The 21,045-nt window shown below is 40.1% G+C and overlaps 1 protein-coding gene across 8 annotated transcripts; it reads left to right on the top strand.

Moving 5' to 3' along the window:
• Positions 1–8,682: 8,682 nt before the first annotated feature.
• On the top strand, positions 8,683–20,415 carry TAGLN3 (transgelin 3). Of its 8 annotated transcripts, none has more exons than XM_039718068.1 (6): positions 8,683–8,770; positions 9,950–10,062; positions 10,439–10,668; positions 11,521–11,695; positions 16,179–16,281; positions 19,819–20,029. In XM_039718068.1, the coding sequence occupies exons 3-6, from the start codon at positions 10,489–10,491 to the stop codon at positions 19,958–19,960; spliced, it is 600 nt and encodes a 199-aa protein (XP_039574002.1). In that variant the 5' UTR covers positions 8,683–8,770; positions 9,950–10,062; positions 10,439–10,488; the 3' UTR covers positions 19,961–20,029. The 8 variants fall into 8 exon arrangements, 7 of the variants coding, with proteins under 7 accessions (XP_039574002.1, XP_039573999.1, XP_039573996.1 ...); XM_039718065.1 differs by having other exon boundaries at positions 8,687–8,770; positions 10,487–10,668; XR_005628514.1 differs by lacking the exon at positions 8,683–8,770 and adding an exon at positions 20,062–20,415 and having other exon boundaries at positions 9,680–10,062; positions 10,487–10,668; positions 19,819–20,011.
• The last annotated feature ends 630 nt before the right edge of the window (positions 20,416–21,045 follow it).

Genomic DNA, 21,045 nt, shown 5'->3' with positions numbered 1-21,045 from the left:
AACATCAGTGAAAAGCATATAATTGTTTCTGGGTTTATGATTTGAAGTAGTAAATGGCATCACTGTTGTTACCTTAAAAGACTAGAGCTGCAGGGGGCAAGGTATTTCTAGAGAGTTTGTCATTTTCAGTTTTAGCTATGTCAGTAGAAGTATGCTGAACAGGATTTTGCTGAGGTAGTGGGTTTTAATTAAAAAAAATCAAACACAAACAAATAACTAAAGTTAGGAAAAAACCCAAAAAAACCGCAGCAACAACAAAACCAAAATTTTGGATAAGTTCCTGTGAAGTACAGTTCTACTTAGGCTTGCAAAAAACAAGCTGTGATGTATAAAATCTGAATTTTGATATAAGAGTAAAAAGAGATGGCTCTTGTTTAGATGCAAATTTTTGACTTCAAGTGTACCAATTCCCTGACTCAGTCATAGAATGGTTTGGATTGGAAAGGATCATCTGGTTCCAACCACCATACCATAGGCAGGGATATGTTCCACTAGACCAGGTTGCTCAGAGCCCCATCCAACCTGGCCTTGAACACTTCCAGAGATGGGCATCCACAACTCCTACAGGCAACTTGTTCCAGTGCCTCACAGTAAAGAATGTTTCCATAATTATCTGATTTAAACTTACTCTCTAAGTTTGAACCCATTCTTCCCCTTGTTCTGTCACAACATGCTCTTATAAATAGTCTCTACCAGCTCAGGATGATCTAGATTGGGATAATTGCTTGAGGAAATTATAACATTTAGTGAAATCTTGCTCCCAAGTTTTCTGGCATAGACTGTTCTTCTGTTTGTATCACTATGCAATTCACTTCAACTTTAGAACCTCTGAAATATGTTTCTAACTTTTGAGAAAGTTAATGCAAATGGTTTTCTTGGAGTTGGAGCTGTGTTTATGTACTGTTAAGCAGTTGTCATCATTATATGTGTTTGTATGACTTGCATCTGATAATACCTAAAAACCAGATTTTGTGGATTTTAAAGATGCAGTCAAATCAAAATTATTTCAAAACTTTGTGCCCTAAGCCATGATAGGTTTTTAAAATCCAGTTTTGTCACATCTTAGATTGATTTGGCTCATAATGGAAGAAGAGGCTGACACAAGTGGACTACAATAATTCCAAAGTAATTAATTTTAATTAATGCCAAAAGTTACCAGTTGTAATACATATAACTTTCTTCACATATATTAAAGTTACTTCAGTGACTGAAAAGTTTTGAGCTTTTTTTAATAGGGAGTTATACCTGTTAATATTCATTTAATACTTCAGACAAGGTAAAGACTTTGTGTGCCTGCGTGAACTGTAGCTGTGTATTCATCTTGAAAGAGTTGCATTGTATTCATGCTTCATGTTAGCCTTTATTAAATAATTGATATTTTACAGGTAAGGTGTCTGTTGCAGTGCCTTACAGCAAGATAGGTGAAAGCAAATGGGAAGTGGAACAGTTGTGTAAAGAGTTTTCAGGAGGGTTTTTTCCTTGTTTGCTGTTGGTGTTTTGTGTTGTTGCCCCCTCCATTATTCTGCTGTAATAATATGAGGTGGGAGAATTCAGTGTAACAGGGTTGGCATAATTGTTGGGAATACAAAACTGCAGCACTGGTTGCTGAAACCACACCATTAGTGAAAAATCTTGTTTTCCTTCTCTGCTAGCTAAATGGAGATCATTTATAGTACAGGTACATCCAAAGTTTGTTACATACGGCCTAAATGCAAAGGCAGAGTATTGTTTTGAAATTCAGGGAATGCTAGTGTCCTTCTCTCTGTGCTCGTTTGTTTTTGTAAACCTGGTTTGCTTAAATATGAAGAGGTAGACCTTGTGCAGGCAGACCTTTTTCTCTGACTTTGCTGTAGTAATTCCACTGATATTTATCCTTGCAAACATAAGCATTTTCCCTGTGTTCATGCTGGAAATTATCAGAGTTTTGACTGTTGGCAACTTTGCACATTCAGATGCCTGGAAGAAGGGGTAGGATTACATCCTACCTCTGAGCAGCTGTTGACCTACCAGGAAGTTTTGACAATCTCAAATAATGTGGTATTCACATATTATGGTGTCATTCCAAATTGGCAGTGTTTTGTCCTCTGCATTAATGCCTGGGGCATTGCTTTTTTCTTTGCCAGTAGATGCCTACATAGTAATTATTTTCAGTATTAGTCATGTTTAAAAACTAGTATTTCATTCCTCTGTAGAGATACTGTATTAAAATAGGATATTACACACTTGGAAAGCTCTGCATTATGCAGATTTTTAAAATCCTTTGTAATTAATTATGTTCTGGTTTGGGTTTTTTTTTTAACAGACTGCTGATTTGTTGACAAATGCAAAGCATTTTGTGAACATATAATGTACGTTTCCTCAACAATAAGCTTGATTCACATGAAATAATCAGTTTCTAAAGCTTACTCAACTTGTTTCCTAATAAACAAGTGCTCTTATTCTGCTTATATTGAGCTGTACTTCCACAATTTCAGATATATGTATTTTTGTCTTGTTAAATATTTTACTTGTTTTGTCTCTCCTCTTGTTCGGCTTTGTATTATACACCATCTGGTTTGTGTTTTTTGGTTTTGGGGGGGTTTTTAACTAATTGGTGTTGTCCCATGTAGTTTCAGTTTAGCTAAGCTGTTTTCTCTTGCATCAACACTAAATGCAAAAAAGGCAGAGTTCACAAAAAAAGCCTGGCTGGATAGGCCTTAGAAGAACCACCTCCTGCTCTTTCATTTTTATGTTAATTTTGGTTACATGCTCTCTTGGACATGTTGTTATTCAATGGGGCTAAAAGATTTATGGTACCATACTTTTCATATCAAATTAAAATGTGCTTAGAGAGGAACATTCAGCCGGTGACTTGTCTGCAGCTGCTCAACTATCTTCAGTGCTCCGGCCATGATACAATACAGAGCTGTAACATTTTCTGAACTGGTGCTGTGGTCAGAGTTTCTATATTAGGTTTGTGCTTGTAATTTCTTTCTCCTCTGGCAGGAAAAAACCCGAACAAGTTGGAGGGAAAATCGTGTCCTGGGGAATAATGAGGTTTGAACTTGTTTTCTAGGCTCAGTTGTGCTGTTACAAAGAGATCTAACTTACCCTTTCACATTTTTTTAGTTTTCTTAAATGCTATAAAGTTACGTTATACTAAAGGCTTTCGGGTAAATAGAAGAGGGCTCTGTGTTTGACCTGTCTTTGAGATAAGCAATCTCTCTGCTTTGTGATGATGGCCATAATCATTAAGATGTGTATGAATGTAAAATTTCACCAAGGCTTGGTGAAAATTCATCAGCTATGTAAGGAATGCAAACAGAAATACCAAACTTCAGTGTGCGCTCTCACCATTCTAAGTTTGTTCTCAAGCCCAGCAGGGACAAGAAAGGGAGAGGGAACTCAGCCATTACATTAAATAGCAGCCAGCTTGCTGAGCATGAGGTTTTAATGCCTCTGTCTATGGCACTTTACTTCTGGCAGGTATTTTCTAAGGGAAGATTTTACTGTTGGGAAAGAGAGAAAGCGATGAAGAGTTTTCAGAAATGCACTGCTCATAGATTTACTGCTTGTTGGTCAGTTTTTATAGCTCACATTTGCTTTGTGACTGTAGCACCTCATCACTCTTCAATAGGTATTTGCATAGGACAGAAAAACGTTACAGCCTTGGTCATGTAATACGTAAATCTAAATTACAGGAATTACTGCAGTCTGGTTGTAGGCTTGACCTTGTATTTCTCTTTCAAGCCCTGCATATGTATGTTATGTGGTCCAGTGCTTCTTTTCCATTAAAGAGACATGGGCATCCTCCTTCTGATGCAGTAATTGCAGCTCACAGGTAGACACATTTTCAACCTGCTACAGTGTCTTGATTTGTGTCTGGCAAAGAGCTTCAGCTAGCTCTGCATTTATATTTGGAAGGAAAAGCAAATGACAATTCCTAAAACTTCCAGTCATTTGGTTCTGAAATTGAAATACATATTTGAAATCTTTCTAGGCTAGCACGTGAAAGGTTGTGTTCTTTTTGGGCCTTCTGATCTGCACCATTGCCTCCCACTTGGCAACATGAGAAGGTCACTGCTGCCTGCTGGGGCGGAAGCAGGTGTTCGTGTCAGAGGCAAAGGTCTGCTGAACAGTAGCAGGCTTAGGGGTTGGAGTGATGCAAGTGGGCTGCCCAGACTGTAGCCTGGGAAAAGCGTTCCCTGAAGCCTGCCTAGGATCAGATCTCAACTGTACAAGAATCCTCGGTTTGGGGTTTAATTGGTTGTGGCTTGCTGGAAGAAAGTGTGCCAGAATGTACTAGTCCTTGGGACTAGCCTCTTGAAAAAGTTCCTTAGAGCAAAGCTAAATCCCTAACCACAAGAAGCAGCATTTATGTAGTTAGAGGATTTGATCTTTTAGGGGTTTTTTTGTTTGTAAATTCTGCTGTCTTTTTTTACCTATATTTCAGTGAAATAAAGCTGCTACTTCCTTTCTGTTCTGCTGTGAATGTGCATTGCAATGTACAATATTCAAACCAAAGTAGTTCTCATGAGGTACTGTTTTAGTTGGGGAAAGATAAGCAATTGACATGAAACCTTCTGGGCTTCTTTTAAAGGAGAATCCAGCACAAAACTTAAGAGGTCCTGAGAATTCAAATGCACAATTTACCTCCAAAGTCATCTTGAGTACTGGGAATACTGACAATTATATCCACAGGAATTGGTTTCCAGTGCTAAGTGGTAGCTGTTTCTGCTTGGAAGGTGGTCAGTTGGTGGTCAGTTGTAGCCACAGCTCTCTCCATAGAGAGCAGCAGGCAGGACTTTTCCAGGCATTTTCCTGGGGAAGACTGTGAGAAGATTAGAGAAAAGAATGAGAAACAATTCTTATCTGCACTTGCTGACCCTGTTGTTGTGCACACATGGAACGTGTTATGGAGATTTGTTTACCAAAGGTGATTTATTAATTGGACACTGGTGATGGTGTTTGGATTGATTGACCAATTGGATCAGTCTGTATCAGACTGTCTGTAAGGATGATGAGTTTCTTTATAAGAAGTATAGTATAATATAGTAGAATAAAGCGATTGATCAGCATTCTGCAATCATGGAGTCAATGCTAATTATTACCCAGCTGGAGGCCTGTCATGACACACTGACACTTACAAATTCCAGAAACACTCTTGTTCATGGCAGCCTTCGGAACTGCCTTGTTCTGCAGGCTGGAGTATTGGTGCATTCTCTTTTGTCACATAAATAGGAATGTCCTTCTTTACTGAATCTATTTTCTTTTAAACCAAAATTTGAGGTGTTCCAAGTATGCTCTTGCTTGGGGCGTAACATCTTCAGAACTGGCAAAGAAACCTTTTTGTGGGTGGAAGGAAAGATACTTGCTTCAGTTAGCATGTTTTGTGGAGGATGTCTAGGTCGTAGATTTCAAAGTAATGAGGAAGTTAGAATTTTTAAATTAATGTTGTCCTCTGGTTCTGATAACTCTGCCACCTGCTTTTGTGTAGTTAAAAGGAGGGCAATATTCCAATATTACCTTTTTCCCCTAGTCTGACTAGTTCTCTTGTTTCTCATCTACAGCTATCTTATGACAAAGCAAGGCCATACATAAAACCAAGGCTCTGCAGAGCACTTTCCTGCCTTGAAGCTCCCAGAAAAAGGCCCTGCATTTGAACTGAGCTTGTACTGGACCTGAGCATCCCCTCCACAACTCTAGAAAACCTGACATCACACATGGACATTCATGCAGGGAGGATCTTTGAGAGCTCTTCTGAGGTTTTCTTTTGAAGGGAGGTGCTGTAAACTTAAAGTGTTGGAAAACTCCCTCTTTTTGTTTTGGTTGTTTTGTTTTTGGGTTTTTTTTTTTAACTTAATAGTGAAAGGTCCATTATTGTACAGTGGCATACCAGGGAAATGGAGCCTGGGCTTCACAGTTATTCCTATTGCTGGAACAGCTTTGTGTGATGGGGATTGAACCCACCATACTTTGTAAGATTGTGCTTGGGATAGCTGAAATACCAGGCTCTTTCTAAGGAATGAATTGCCAAACAGTGAATTTGACACTGTGGCAGGATAGGTTTTACATTTTTTTACATATTCGAGTTGGAATACATTGAAAGCTATTGAGTTACTCTGGATCTACACGTGGGTAGTGAGCTAGTTAATGTCAGTTGTTGGTTTTGGTAGCATTTGTTTATAGGCTTACAAAAATTTTTTTGAATTTATAGGATAATATTGTGATTATCTGGGAGCATAAGGAGAGTCATGGTGCTTACAGGCATGAAATACTTGTTCAATTATTCAAGCTTCAGCCCTAGTTTTTAGTCATAAATTCTAGTCTTGTGTTGGCAAGAAAAATAAGAGGACAAAGTCCATTAGAAGCAGTAGGTGAAATGTTCTAATGGTAGTACCTTCGTGTTGTAAACCTACCCTTTCTTCCACACCACATTTCTAACCATCAGGCTTTAATCTGCCTGTGTCTGACATAAGGAACTTGAGCTTCTTCAGTTTTTCTTTACCTTGTAGGCACATGTTCTTGCCATTTCTTAACTTCTGGTTTTGGTGAGATAAACAGGTAGATGTGATTACTGTAAAAGCTCTAATTTTCAGTCCTCCAGTTACTGGAATCACTATTTAAATTTACTTTACTCTTCCATTCCTTTTTATGAAGAGTAGTTGTCAGAACTGGATAAGATATTCCCATTGCTGTTGGTGCACCTCCCATGTTTTATTCAGCCAAGCCCTTCAATCATAGTGTCTTACCCAACATCTTCATCATCCTCTGCATTTTTTTTTACATCTGTTTTGTCATAGGACAGAGTGCTGCATTCTTAAAAGTATTTTTTCAATGATTGCTGGACTTTGGCTGCAATAAGACAGATTTTGTCTGCTTTCATATAGACTGCTTTCAAAGTTTATCTTTTTTGCTTACTCATATGTGATCTGTTTTGTCATAGGACAGAGTGCTGCATTCTTAAAAGTATTTTTTCAATGATTGCTGGACTTTGGCTGCAATAAGACAGTTTTTGTCTGCTTTCACATAGACTGCTTTTGCTTACTCTAATGTGGAAAGCCAGAGCACCAGGAATATTTGTCTGTCTGCTCTGGGGTGCCCTGACCCTCAGGGGAGCACTGACTTTGACCCTCATTCATGCAGAAAGTTTCCTAGACTTCAAGATAGACTAGAATCCACAGAAGTGTGAAATAGATTATCTAGAGTAGTGTATGTGTATCGCTTGGTGAGAAATTTAGGTTTTAGGATTTTTAGGATGTTGTAGATGGAGGGCACAGGGTGTCCTCCTTGGGTGCCCTGACCCTCAGGGGGGCACTGACTTTGATCCTCAAGTCTCCTAGACTTCAAGATAGGCTAGAATCCACAAAAGTGTGAAATGGATTATAAAGAGTAGTGTATGTGTATCGCTTGGTGAGAAATTTAGGTTTTAGGATTTTTAGTTTGTTGTGGATGGAAGCAAGATGGAGGGCACAGGATGTCATCCTGGGTTTCTTCTTAATGTTTCTTCTTCCTTCTTCATCGTGGGTTTGAGTGGCATTTGTAATCTAGGTGTCCGTTCTTAATTGGATAGTTTAGTCTTAAAAGACCTTGTAACTAGAGATTGTTAGCCATTTTGTGCCTTCTAATGAAGAGCTGCCGAACTCAGAGTTTTCACTGTTTTACTAATAAGAAATATTAAACACTTGAGTCCGAACATGAACTACTCTCTCAAGTGCCTTCAATCCAGGCCCAGAGAAACCAACAACTGGTACCCCCACACTCACATGAGCTGGGATCTTCTTAGGAGCCCGGGGGGTTTCTGTTGACTTCTAATAACATTAACTAGTTCAGGTCTGAGAACATATTTTTGTACACACTGAATAGAATATACACCATCATTAATGATTTTTCAGTTACAATCATATTACAGGATCGACTAGTTAGCCAGCTTTATATTAGAATCAACATGTCATGGAGTAGCCAATTCTAATATATTACAGAGCATTTAGTAAATTGCATCAACATTATCACTTAAAAAAAATTTATTCTATTGTTTCCCCCAGGATTGGTGACATAGAAAGCAGGCTTATAATTTGTTTAGTGGTAATTTGGAAAATATTGGTGGGGAGCTGGCATTTTACCAATCCTCTGCAGTTTCCCAGTTTTTCAAAGCCTTATTAAAATTTTATATTGATGGCCAAGCTTTTCAGCTTTCCCAGTTTGGAATGGTCCCTCGAGAACAGATTGCTCAGCCAATATCTGTGAAGTGGGAGACCTCTGCTCTGCAGCTTCAGAGAGTTAAATTACTCATCCCTGCCCCCAAGTTAGGAAACAGAGGCACAGGCAAAGGTAGGTGACTTTGACAAAATCTTGTTGCCAAGGAGCACTGAGCCCCCTGGTGTGACCAGAAACAGCCCAGGCACCCTGGGTAGCTCCCTTCTAAACAGAAGAACGCAAAAAGATCTGAAGGTGCAAAATAAAGCTTATTGGTTGTGCCACTGGCCAAAGAGTGTGAAGCCCAGCCCTTAACAGCTGCTTGAAGGGAAAGGATGTCAAATTCTGCCTCTTCCTGATGCAGTTGCAGCCTGTTACTTCTCTGATCTCCAGGCTGGGCTTGCAGCCTTGGTTCCTGCGCATCCGCTGTGCCTTCAGCCCCGTGCTCACTGAGACAGAAAGTGCTCAAGTGGTGGCCCTGTCACGTAGCATGCTCTGAGTTATGTAATCAAGTGCTTCATAGGGGTTTAGAACTACCAGTGCAGAGAAGAGAAAGCACTAAATGAAATGCCTGTGGAGGACAACAATGAATTAGGTAATCTATTAAATTTTTCATCTCTTGAGTCTGTTCAAGCCCAGCAGCATCAGAAGCAGTATAAGTCTGAGAATTCAGAATCTTAAAATGAGAAAGTAATGGATGAAGAGCTCATTATAAAACAGATATACATGAAGCTGTATTGCTTTCCCCCCTTTTTTTTCCTTTCTGAATACAGCAGCAGGACTTCTGTTCACCAAACTGATTATGTGTCCACCTTGGGTTTATCAACCTCCTTGCATATCAAGCTGAAAATTAATCATTTGCTAAAAGGAAAGTATTTCCTATTAGGGTGGATAATGCAGCATGAATGAAAGATATTTTACAGTCTTGCGTAGCTCGGAAAGAAGCAGAGTGATTTTATTTAATATAGGATTAAATCAGACTACAAGAAACATCTTGTCTTAACTCTTCTCTCCCCTTCCACATTGTGTAATCAAAATTTAAACGACTGTACATGGGCATAGCTTTCTTTATATTGCTGGAGGTGAGCTGAGTCATAACAGCAGAAAATAAAATCCTTGTGCTTTATAGTAGGTTTGCTACTTTTCAGTGGTTTCAGTGGTTTGCGTTGTTTTTCAGGACACCATTCTACTATTTGATAGCCTAATATATATTGATGAGAGGGCGATAATAATATTCTACTATCTGCTTTCTCTTCCTTACTTATCATCCTCTTGTCCCCTTGTTCAAACTTTTTATCAGCGTTTGAACAGGGAAGAGGAAAAATTGTCACATTCTCATCCTGTTATTGAAGTGCAGAACAGGGAGAAAAAGGGTTTGTTTCTGGCTCATTGCAAAAAATAAACTAGATGTGTGGTAATTCTGTCACATGCATTTAACAGAGTGCCTCTATTTGTGTTTCTGCCTATCTGTTAGAGGGATGCTTGATGCAATTTGGGTTGATGCAGACTAGGTGGAGTAAATCTGAGCTGGTGGGGTGAGCAGCGCAAGGCTGAGGAAAGATGCATGAAAACAGACCACAGATGGGAGAGATAAACAGGATCCCTGGGCTGTGACTGAGGAGGCAGGTCTCTTTAATGGCTCTTAGCAACGCCCCTGCTCTGACCCTTCTCATATGTGAGGAAAATCAAATCAATACACTGTTCTTCACGATGCTGCAGCAGCAGCAGGGCATTGTGGCAGCCTTCGTCTCTTAAATTCATCTTCGCTTTTCAGTGTGCTGATCTCTGGATATCCATCCTTGCATCTCTGCTAAGGAAGACTGACTGCATCTTTAATCGGATTGCTGAGCTCCCATGCACAACCTTCTTCTTATTAGAAAGTATTAGGTAGGCAATTTTAAAATGCTTTTGGATTTGCAGGCAGCTGTAACATTGATCTGACAACCCTATTGTATTCTCTGTAAACATAGCAGAATCTTCTCTTTAAAACCTACTGTGTTTTAAATTTTGCTTTTTTTCCCCTGTTTTTGTGGTTGGGCAGGGGGGACTGCTGTTTTTTCCTTCCTTCCTTTTAAAAAAGATGTAGCTGATTTCTGCTTTTGGAAAAGGATATTCCCTCACTGATCCCTCCCCTGTTCTGTGGAGCTATAACCCGGTGCCATACAGTTACTTGCAGTGTTGATGAACATCTGTTCAACTGTTTAACATTTAGGGCAGGCTGCTCACTCTTTTATCCTTTAATTTTCCTGTGCATACTTCAAAGGTGTGGACTGGGACTGTGCCCACTGAGTAAGTTCTGCCTTGTTTCCAGAGATGGCTAACAGAGGACCAAGCTATGGCTTAAGCCGAGAAGTTCAGGAAAAGATTGAACAGAAATACGACGCAGAATTAGAGTCTAAGCTGGTGAACTGGATTATTGTGCAGTGTGGAGAACAGATAGAGCACCCTCCTCCTGGAAGGCAACATTTTCAGACCTGGTTGATGGATGGAACAGTGAGTTTGGTCCAATTGCCCGCTTTCATGTTTTTATCTGCACAGTGCTCCTGTGTTCTGTCTTCATTTAGATAAATTGATCAGAGCTCATGGTCAGTGCAGAAATATATGTCTTAGTATCTGATTTATTTCCTTTTGACCAAGAGTCTTAATCTCAGAATGTAAATTATCTTACTAGTGCACTGAGATCAGTACAATATTTATGATTCTTATGAGTCATGCATGTTTTATATATAAGTATGACTCATTCCTTCAGCTTTTTCTCTCATGCAGTTAAATGAGATCTTTTTTTTAAAGCAAAATGCATACTTTTATCTTAAAGAAATAATCAGTGTTGACAAGGAAAGGCAAAGATATATAGCACATTTGAAGGATAAGATTGTGTCATAACTGTCTTTTTGGGAATAATTCTGTAGCTAAAACATTGTATTCCATTGCTTTATTGAACAACAGGTAGATGCTGCTGTTTGCAGTGGCTGTAAGACCATGCTAGTCATTGAATCTCTGCCAAAGTGACTTTAACAACGTTTCAATTGACATTGCTTGTTTTTTGGCTTGGGCATTAGGCTTCTTCTCTGTCAGTTGTTATATAACCTCTACCAGTGATTGCTTTGTTGTTTCTAGCAGATTAGGATTTATATGGTTATGCTTTTTCTTCAGTTAATGAAAGCTTTAGGCTTTTCTAATATACTTTGATTATTATAAATTTCCTTTTTTGTTTTTAGCTGAAGAAATTATGTCCCTAACAGAAACTGGCCAATCAAAAGCATTTTGCTACATCATTTCATGTGCAGAAATTGCCTTCTAGTTCAGTGCCTGCTTTCTAATTTTGTTTCTGTCTTTATCTCTCAGCTGTTATGCAAGTTAATAAACAGTTTGCATCCAAAGGGAAACGAGCCTATTGCAAAGATCTCTGAATCAAAAATGGCTTTCAAGCAGATGGAACAAATATCTCAGTTCTTAAAAGCTGCTGAAATCTATGGAGTAAGAACAACAGATATTTTCCAGACAGTGGATTTATGGGAAGGTAAAAATAATAAACTGAAAGTCAGTTTATAATCTTTATTTTACTTTGCTTTGATGTGCATTTTGTCTAGGCATATTCTCTAATGTAATTATCTTTTGTTTGTTTGCCTTACCTCATTACCATGTTCTTCCAGTGCTGCATTATTTCCTCTGAGGGATTTATATTACCCTGAGGGCATAACAGAACGTTTCCAAGCTCATGTGTTATCCAAAACCCCATCATCTGATAGAAATTCACAGACCTAATAAAACAACTGTTCTCTCTGCTAATTATTTCAAATTAAATAGCTCCTAATAAGAACATGGAAAACCCTGATTTTCTGATGACGAAATTTTATTGCAGTCTTCAAATTATAAGCAAAGGTTAATTTGGAGCTAAGAAATGCATTCTCAGGAGCATATGTGCCTCTGTGAATCTTATGGAGGTTCATTTATGACTAGTGAGAAACAAAACTCACTGCTTAATGCTACGTTAGCTGACCTTTCTCTAAGGAGACAGTCTTTTAGGAGAGGTCACTATGGCAACAGCAAAGAAACTCAGGGTGCTCCTGTGGTTTTACAGTAAGGCAGGTGAAGTCTTATCATCCCAGGCTTGAAATGGAAACTGCTTGTTCTAGTTGCTGAAGAGCTGAGTCATTTGTGCATTCATGGGGCTGGTTTTGCCCACTTCTGCATCCCGTCCTGGTGCTCTAATCAAACACACTGCATCTCCCTGGACAAGGTGATGCAATGCTTTGGTTGAGCACTCAGAGCAAAGACAGCTGCAGAGCAGTGAAAGGCGCATATGAAAGGGTCAAAAATCTCCAATGAGAATCAAACAGTGGAAAGAGGAAAATAATCCACTGAGAAAGCTGGCCAGCTTAGTTTGTGTAGGAGTACATATCAAAAGAAAAAAGTGGGGTATGTTTTCACAGGCAGTCAGAATATATGTGGAAGAGATCACTCCTCTGAAGGACAGCTGGAGAAATGAAAGATGAGGGAGTTCTTCATGAATGGGTTATAGGAAAAGGACATACTGACAGTGTTACTGGGATCTGTAAATGTCTCAGTGCCAGATTTGCTTGACAAATCCATACCTTTGGCACAAGGGCAGGATTGTTTCTTCCAGTTCAGTCTTTAGTGTTTTATGAAATCTATCTTTATATGTCTTAAATCAAGGGATTTTCACTTCCCTGAAGTAGCACCTTCCCACCCCTCAGCCTAGCAGACTGTTGAGAGAGAAGCTGCATCTAACTTGTAAGGGACGATAATCACTCATTTCAGATGTTGTTCTTTACAGTCTTTTGCAACTCATAATGGCTTCCTACCATGCATATGAAAATATGGTACATTGATCCTTATGAGGAAAAGGACTTGCTTTGAAGACATAATGCTCTTACTGCTAGTGGCTGTCTCCTAATTTCCTCTCACTCATCACCTTTTCTCAACAGACATAAAGTGAAAAGATAGTAACTTCTAGAGGACAGGAAGTCAAAACACAACTTGCAAACTAGCAGGAAGACATACAAGGCTTTTCTTCACTGCTATTTTAATTCTTCCAAAAGCTAATCTGTGACTCCTCACTTTCCCACTCCCTTTTCATCCCTTCTGCTGCTCATTCCAGTGCTGGGATGATATAATATGTCTCTCCAGCAGTGAGAGCTCTTTGTGTCTCACTATAACTCTGACCTCTGGCATCTGTGCTGCTTCAGGGCTGAATTGTCTGAGCAGGGATGCCTTAGCTGGGCAGAAAGGACAACCTCTATTTCACTATTTCATAATTGCAGCACTCCTACACTTCACACCATAATCTCTTTAGAAAGAGAGATATCAATGTATGTTTATAGGGAAAAAAGTGTGTGACTGAGAAATAGCTTTCCCCTGGCACTAATTGTTTTCCATGAGCTTTTGCTTTGAAATTCTTAGCAACGATTAATGAAAATATTTTAGGATATGATCTGCTGTTGTCTGTTTCAAACTCACTCATTCCATCTGTTGCACTTTTCTTCATCTCTTTGCCTTCTTGATCCAGGGGAAGTAAGTACCACCTCCTTATGGCCCCTTCTTATATAAATGTGCTGTGCTGAGCAGCTTTTCCTGATCCACACCCAAGACATGTTCACTGCCTTTTGCAGATCCGTCCTTGATATATTTCCAGGCAGGCAAGAGGCAGGTGAACCACTGGGTATTGGTTCAACATTTACAAAAAAGCATTTCAGGAGTACTTTGCAGAGCAATTCTCCATCTTTTTGTTTGAACCTTCTCCTTTGTGGATCCGGAGAGGAGGTTCTTCCAGATAGGTTTCACCTAAAGAGAAAGGCTTGGCACAAGAAGTGAGCAGAAACCCCCTCCTCCTTGTTTTAAAAACAGTGCCAAGTTCTTCTACAAGGCTGTGTTATTCAAAGCACACTTCAGAAGACACTGAGATGCAGGCGTGTCATCAGGATGGGTCCCTGCAATGAGGCTGAAGCTGTGGGCCAAGTGGGTGGCCCACGTGCCTGTCAATAAACAAGTACTGGAGCTGAGGGAAGGCACTGACTAAAATTTGCTGCAATAGCAGAGTCAAACTTCAGCTTCAGGGAAGGGGTATGATCCCTTCTGTCAGGTGACTGCAATGGAAATTTAAAATTTTTCCCTGCTTTTTTTTCTTTTATGCTGACCATCAAGCCCTTTGTATTCTTTGCTGAAGGAGGGCAAGTGACACAAGACCACTTGGATTCAGGTCTTCCCTCACCCACAGCACTCCTCATATGCAGCAAGGAGTCTTTGAAGAGCAGAGCTGTGGCTTTGTTTTGTCACGCGCCATTCAGCTCCCACTCACTCAGGTTTCCCCCTGCAGCATCTCCCACTTGTCACTGACAAATAAAGCAGAGCTGAGCACAGAGCGTGGGGAGGCTGCCAGATGGCCCTGCAAGGCTGATCATCATATTTCACTGCCTGTCTTTTGTTCCTTTTGCTTTTTTTCCTTTGCTTGCCATCATTATTCAGCTGATTCACTTTTCAATCCTTCTCCGCATCTCTTTTCATCCCAGGCAGTCACTGCTCTCCTGCTATATGGGAGGCATCCCAAGGACGTTGTATGTGGCATCTGTTACAGCATATGGTACATCTGCTGCTCCGGGAGTTCTCAGGGCTCCTGCCTCACCCTCCTCGGGGTGCGCATGGGGAATGTCGGCTCTGCAGCCGCCCTCCCCAGCAAGGACCCCTCTGATGCAGTTTGCCTTAAATACAGTAAAATGCATCAGTTCTGGAGGGCTGACAATTTATTTTATGAGCGAATGGTCCCCTGCAGATAGGAATTTTATGAACTGTAGTAGTCTGTATGACAGCCACTGTTGGAAGCTGATAGATGTTTTCAGCTTTGGTGTGCTGTCCTCATTTCAGCCACTGTGTTACAGAGCCCTAGACTGCATCTGCCTGCAATCAGGGTGACGCACTACAGAAACACAGGGTTTCTGTAGTGTGCACTGCTCCCTTCCCTCTACACTCCAGCTCATCTCATTAATACTGGTCCACTGGATGTGTTTCTGAATTCTGTTATCATCGTGTCTCTGGTGTCTCCTTTTTTCTGAATTATTTGTTTTCACATGTGAAGAACCAGAATCAGATTTGTTAACTTGATACATTACTTTAGGAAAGAGGAAGAACTGGAATGAAAGAGGCAAGGGGAGTAATAGAAATGCTTATGGAAGGATTTAGTAAGGGAGAAGCAAAAGGCAGATTTCCGATAATTTACTACCTTACACAATTGGAAATACCTGCTTCAACTTATTTTTTGCTAGAGGTAAAAGGTAGCATGTCTGGATTGGGTAATGAGTTATGTAATTTCTATTTGGCTAAAGCTGAGATAAGCCCTGACTTTCTGAACTGAGGAATGAAGTAAATAGCATGAGGAGAACATGGAAAAATAGTGGACCAAATGGGAGAAATTAAAGGTATGAAACTGAATAGCATCATATTAAGTAGGAAGGTTTAGGAAGGAGCTTTGATGGTTAATTTGGGAAGGATTGATAGAATTTATCTGCACAGGAGCTCCCAGAACTGCTGTGAGCTCTGTTAACACAGGGATTAAACTGACTGAATAAACTGAGACTCAGAACTGTTATTTAACACACTATTCTCCTTCAGCCACATTTTACTGAGTATATTTACCATTATTTGCATACCAAAATAATCTCTGCTTAGGAGAAAATTTTGTCAAACGGATTCTATAGACTTAAAATGGTATGGAGGAAGGCATTAAAATAATCAAAGGCCTGGAAACCTGGAAATGCCTGAAAAATTAAGTTTTGCTTTAACTCCATCCTTTTGTTGACTTTAATAAGCTCTTGTATGTCAGTACTTTCATTTCAGCAATGGTAAAATAGCATTTATAATTCTATTAATGCATATCTCCAGGGACCTGGGGGAGTTAGTTAATACATCAGATAAAACTGGTTTTCACTGTGCCAAGCTATTTGTTGAGCAAGGATTTCCTACATTAATTTCACTGTCTGGCTTTCTAGGGAAGGACATGGCAGCAGTGCAGAGAACCTTAATGGCTTTGGGCAGTTTGGCGGTCACCAAGGATGACGGCTGCTACAAGGGAGATCCGTCCTGGTTCCACAGGTAAAGTCCAGAGCTCAGCTGCTCAGAGCTGCCTTCCCTGGGAAGCTGGTAATATCATCTGCCTTTAGGCTTTAAGGAAATTTATTGGGAAAGGAAGGGAAGAATATTTCCCAAGTTTCCTTGTAATAGGGAGGTTTTTCTCTGGAGGCTAGAGAAGGGCAGCAGGAAAAGTGTATATTTGTCATCAGGTTTTCTCTCTCACATCAGATAGCAGACAGAAAGACTAAGGAATGCAAGGCTGTTAAGGATGTCTGTGAACCCCCAAGTAGCAACCCCTTCACTAAGCAAAGAGAAAGCATGAAGTCTCTTTACTTTTTTCATCAAACCAAAAATTATTTAATTTCTTAGGCTTCTTTATTCTTGGGAAGCACTGCTTATCTGTGAAGAATTCTCTGTCTTGGCAAAGCTGTTTATTTGTTCTGAAATTCCATTTATTTTGGCTAGGGAGGCTGTAAAGCAGGGACAGGAAGAAAAGGAAATCCTCCCACAGTTACTCTTCTGCCCCACTGTCATGTTATTGACATAAGTTTCTAGCATCCAAGAGTATTTCTTACACAGAAATATCGAGCACAGGTTAGCAAAAAGAGTTGACTGCTTGTCTTTTCTTTGCTTGAATTTTCTGATGTCTAGGTGACGCTCAGCAAAAATAAAACAAACTTCACTTTGTCTTAAACCCTGAGCTGGTTAAACTGAATCTGAGATTTGAATTTTAGGTGAATAAATGCAAACTCCTATGCATTGTTTTTATGAAATCAGGTTACATTAACTTAATACACTGCACACATAGATTTATATTTACAGAATATAATTAGGTTTAAAATTGATTTCAAATCCAATTACATTCTTTAATATAAACCAGACGTGAAATCACTATGACCCAGACAGGCTTATTTGTTTTATGTAACTAAAACAAAGTTCCACAGGGAAAAATTAATTTTCATCTAGACTCTTAATTGTGGGTGGGAACAGTTTTTGTTGACATGGATGAAGATGTGATCACCTCTCTTCACTTCTGTCTGTCTGTCCAGCCCATACTACTTGCATAGCCAACCCATATCCATTGCAGTCCCTGTGAAATACCATGTTACAGTCGCTGCCTTAAGGAAAGCCAGTGTTATGGCATGTTGCCAGTCAGGAGCTGCTTCCTGAGTAGCTTCCCTATCCCTTCAGGCAGACCAATCCCCCTCACCACCACCCAGTGTTACTCATAATTCAGGGCTTTCAGGGTGATTCTTAATCACCTTAAGTTGAATTGAGAGACCAGTATGGAATGGCATAAGAGTATCTGTGCAGGGATCAACAGCGATTAGGATAATGCCACACTTGCCCTAAGCCATTTAACTTTCCATTGCCAGCGTTTCACATTCCCAGTGCCATCAGACTGATGTCCCTGTCCTTACACAGCAAGATTCATGGATCCATAGCTGTTTATTATTCTGTGGCTTGGCAAACACTAGCACTAGTGTAAAGTTGGCACAAAAATTTTACAGATCTGATGGGCTCAGTTTTAGGTAAGAGTGATGCTGGACAGGCCAAACAGAACTTGACATAGTATGAGACATGGCAGGTGAGTAGACTTGCCTTCGTCTCTTTTCTTAGTCTCACTTAAGGCCATTTCCACTCATCTAAAAACAAATCTCATACATGTTATCCGTAAGACCATCATATACTAAATGTGGGGCTTGTGATGGTAAAAATAACACTCCAAGCCATATATGATCCAAACCTATATGTAATGTAACTTTTATTAGCCTATCCATGCTATTCTTTAGTATCTCCTTTTATTTCTTCTTTGCAGTTCTCATTTTTTTCTGTGTTTAATTACTTTTTGACTTTCTGTGGGAGTACTCATCAGCATAGCAAAAAATTCTAGGAGGAAAGAGAAAAGAACAGTAGAATATTTTCCTGCTTTTTAAATTAAAATAGAGGCAGACACAGTGAACCTGAGATTCAATTACGTAACAGGAGTTGTTCTAAAAACATCCTCTCATGGAAATCCTGGCAGTAGTTTGCTGCCTGTGTAAGTATTCTGGAAAAGGAATTAAGCAGCAGTGAGAGAGGCCTGCTTTCTGAGGCATCACAGTTCTGTGTGCCTCCCCCAAAACAGAGTTTTTTCTGGCAAGAGCTGTGGGATCTGAGAGCCTGTGGTGGGCCTCTATAAGCCCTCTTACTAGTTTATACTTCACCACTTGAGGACTCATTCTGGAAAATGACTGATCAGTCCTGGTGTCCTGTGGATCTTTCTCCCCCTTCCACTTTGCTGGGCTTTCATGTGGATGTGAGTTCATCTCCCACAATTTCCTGAACACCCTGAGCCTAGCAGCGAGTTTGAGTGCTTTTTTAGACTTGAGCCAGGGTTGTCAGCACAGTGCAGGATCTGACTCTCACAGAGAGGATCATGTTGATGGTTTTCAATCACAACAGGTACCTAACCTAGTATTCTCATCTAGTGAAGGGGTGAGGAAGAAGAGGAGAACTGTAACTCAATGCCATATTGCTGCGTAACCTGTAACCTAATCACAGGACAGACACAGCAGGGAAATAGATTCTACCCACGTGGGAGTAGGGTCTGGTAGATGGAAAGCCTCCCTCAATCTGGGACTCTGCCAATTCATATGGTTCATTTGATAACAACAGGCTGATCCTTCTCCAAATTGCTTGTTTTCCCCATCTATTAGAAATGAAAGATGAATCCAAGATGAACAGTTTCTTGCGAGGCAGCAGAGTGCAAACTTCTCTCCTTCTTCTTAGCTGCCACTTTGGCCTTCAGTGCTATTTGCAGAGAGAAAAAGGCTTCTTTTATGCTCCAACAAAGGTTCATTGATCCAAAGGGCTTTTGAGACCAGCGACACTGAACAAAAGTGGTCAGTATGTTTTGACAGAAGATAAAGAACTGTCATACATTTAAGACACAGGTGCAAAGGGCAAGCCTATTGCTTAGGAGGTGAGAGATCTGGAAATGGCAACAAGGCAAACATTCTGTCCTGCTGACAACCAACATCCCCTCTGCAAATGTGATCAAGTCCCTTCTCTGACCCACTGCTTCTCTGGGTACACTCAGCTTTTATTTACTCCACTGACTGAAATTACACCAGTTTTTACTGTTGTTCTAGATGGATATCAACTTGTCGTACAGCACAGGTAAGTGTCTCATGGATCAGACCCCATGGACTAGAGCTGTTAAGAGCTATAGGCCTCAACACAAATTAACACTATTTTATGTTTTATATATAACACTTCATGAATAGTTTACCTGTCACAGCTTCTGGGGAAGTCCCTGGGGGTTCTGCTATAGCAGGGACAGTAAAAGTGTAAAGTACTGTAGGTTTGACTAGAGCATTACTTCTGTCTGCAGGAAAGCAATTAGCCCAGCCAGTATTGCCCAGCACATGGGATGGGGCAAATGACTTAATGTATTACAAAGGATATGAGCCAATTTCAGATGGATTTTCATGGTTATATTCCCTGTGTGATTTCATGATCCTACACAGAATGATGATATGTATGTATGTTGTTTTTTTGTGTGTATCTGGACAGGAAAGCACAGCAAAATCGACGAGGATTTTCAGAAGAGCAGCTTCGGCAGGGACAGAACGTAATAGGCCTTCAGATGGGCAGCAACAAAGGAGCATCACAGTCGGGCATGACAGGCTATGGGATGCCAAGGCAGATTATCTAAAGGCATCTCTGTCTGTGGAGAAAACACTCCTTCTGCAGCATGGTCTGTTAAGGAAAAAAAAAAGAAAAAGAAAAAAAAAGCTTATTAGTTCCTCTGTTAAGGGAAAAAAAAAAAGAAAAAGAAAAAAAATGCTTATTAGTTCTTTTTCTGCCTGGTTTTTAATAGTTAGTGCTCTCTAAGGTTTGGGGTATTTTTGGTTTGGTTTGTTTTCTTTGCAGCTGCAAGAGTTTGCCTAGGAACTTGGGTTTTTGTGGTGGTGTGTGTCAGTTCACAGCACGTGCGCACTGCTGCCTCCTACTTTTCACTTCTGAACTATGCAAAGACAATTATTCTGTATTAATTTATTTGCAAATTTCCATATTTGTCTCACACTGCACTTGTATTTCAACCAGTAACCTCGTTCTTCAATCAGTGATGATATTGTTTGACTGAAGAATAAAGACGAAATAAAGATACTTCAAAGACTCATTACTTAAAGGAGGTAAAAACTGAAACCAACAACCACATGGTACAGTGCAGATGAGTTAAATATTTTCAATGGTCAGTCTCTCTCATCTCTAACCCAGAGCGCTCTCTGACTCCCTGCTATAGTGTTTACAGTCAGTGTTTGTCTAAAGGCACACTCAAAGTATTTTCCTAAAAAGAAGAAAAGATTTATTATCCACTGAGTCTGATTCATGTAGTCCCAGCCAATTTAGCTCAGATTTTTCTTGACCTAGTGTGCTGGGTCATCTGCAGCCCACAAATTTGTGGAGCAAGCTAAAATCAGTTTTATAGGGAAAGCAAAATCTGTGCATAAAAAGAAAGCAAAGTAAGGATTAATTCACTATTTCCCATTGGCAGGTAGACATTTATCCAATTCCTGGAAAGCATGGCCTCAGCATGCATGATGGTTACTTGTCACCACAGTTATTCCCTTCTTCTTCTTCCCTGAGCTTTTGCTTCTGACCATGACACAATGGATATCCTTTGGCCAGATGGGGTCAGCTGTCCCAGCTGTGCATCTCCCAGCTTCTTGCCCACTCACAGCTGTGGGGACAGAATGAGAAAGAAAAAAGACCTTTGCACTATGTAGGCAGTTTAGC

The sequence above is a fragment of the Passer montanus genome, unplaced genomic scaffold (genome assembly GCF_014805655.1).
Source record: "Passer montanus isolate IOZ18808 unplaced genomic scaffold, ASM1480565v1 scaffold39, whole genome shotgun sequence".
In the NCBI taxonomy this organism is placed as follows: domain Eukaryota; kingdom Metazoa; phylum Chordata; class Aves; order Passeriformes; family Passeridae; genus Passer; species Passer montanus.
This window is presented reverse-complemented; position numbering and strand designations above follow the sequence as displayed.

Excerpts from the sequence above, each read along its gene's own strand:
- TAGLN3 (XM_039718068.1), top strand. The coding sequence starts at position 10,489 with ATGGCTAACAGAGGACCAAGCTATGGCTTAAGCCGAGAAGTTCAGGAA. Across the intron at positions 11,696-16,178 it reads GACAGTGGATTTATGGGAAG|GGAAGGACATGGCAGCAGTG; the intron begins GTAAAAATAATA and ends CTGGCTTTCTAG. Across the intron at positions 16,282-19,818 it reads GATCCGTCCTGGTTCCACAG|GAAAGCACAGCAAAATCGAC; the intron begins GTAAAGTCCAGA and ends GTATCTGGACAG.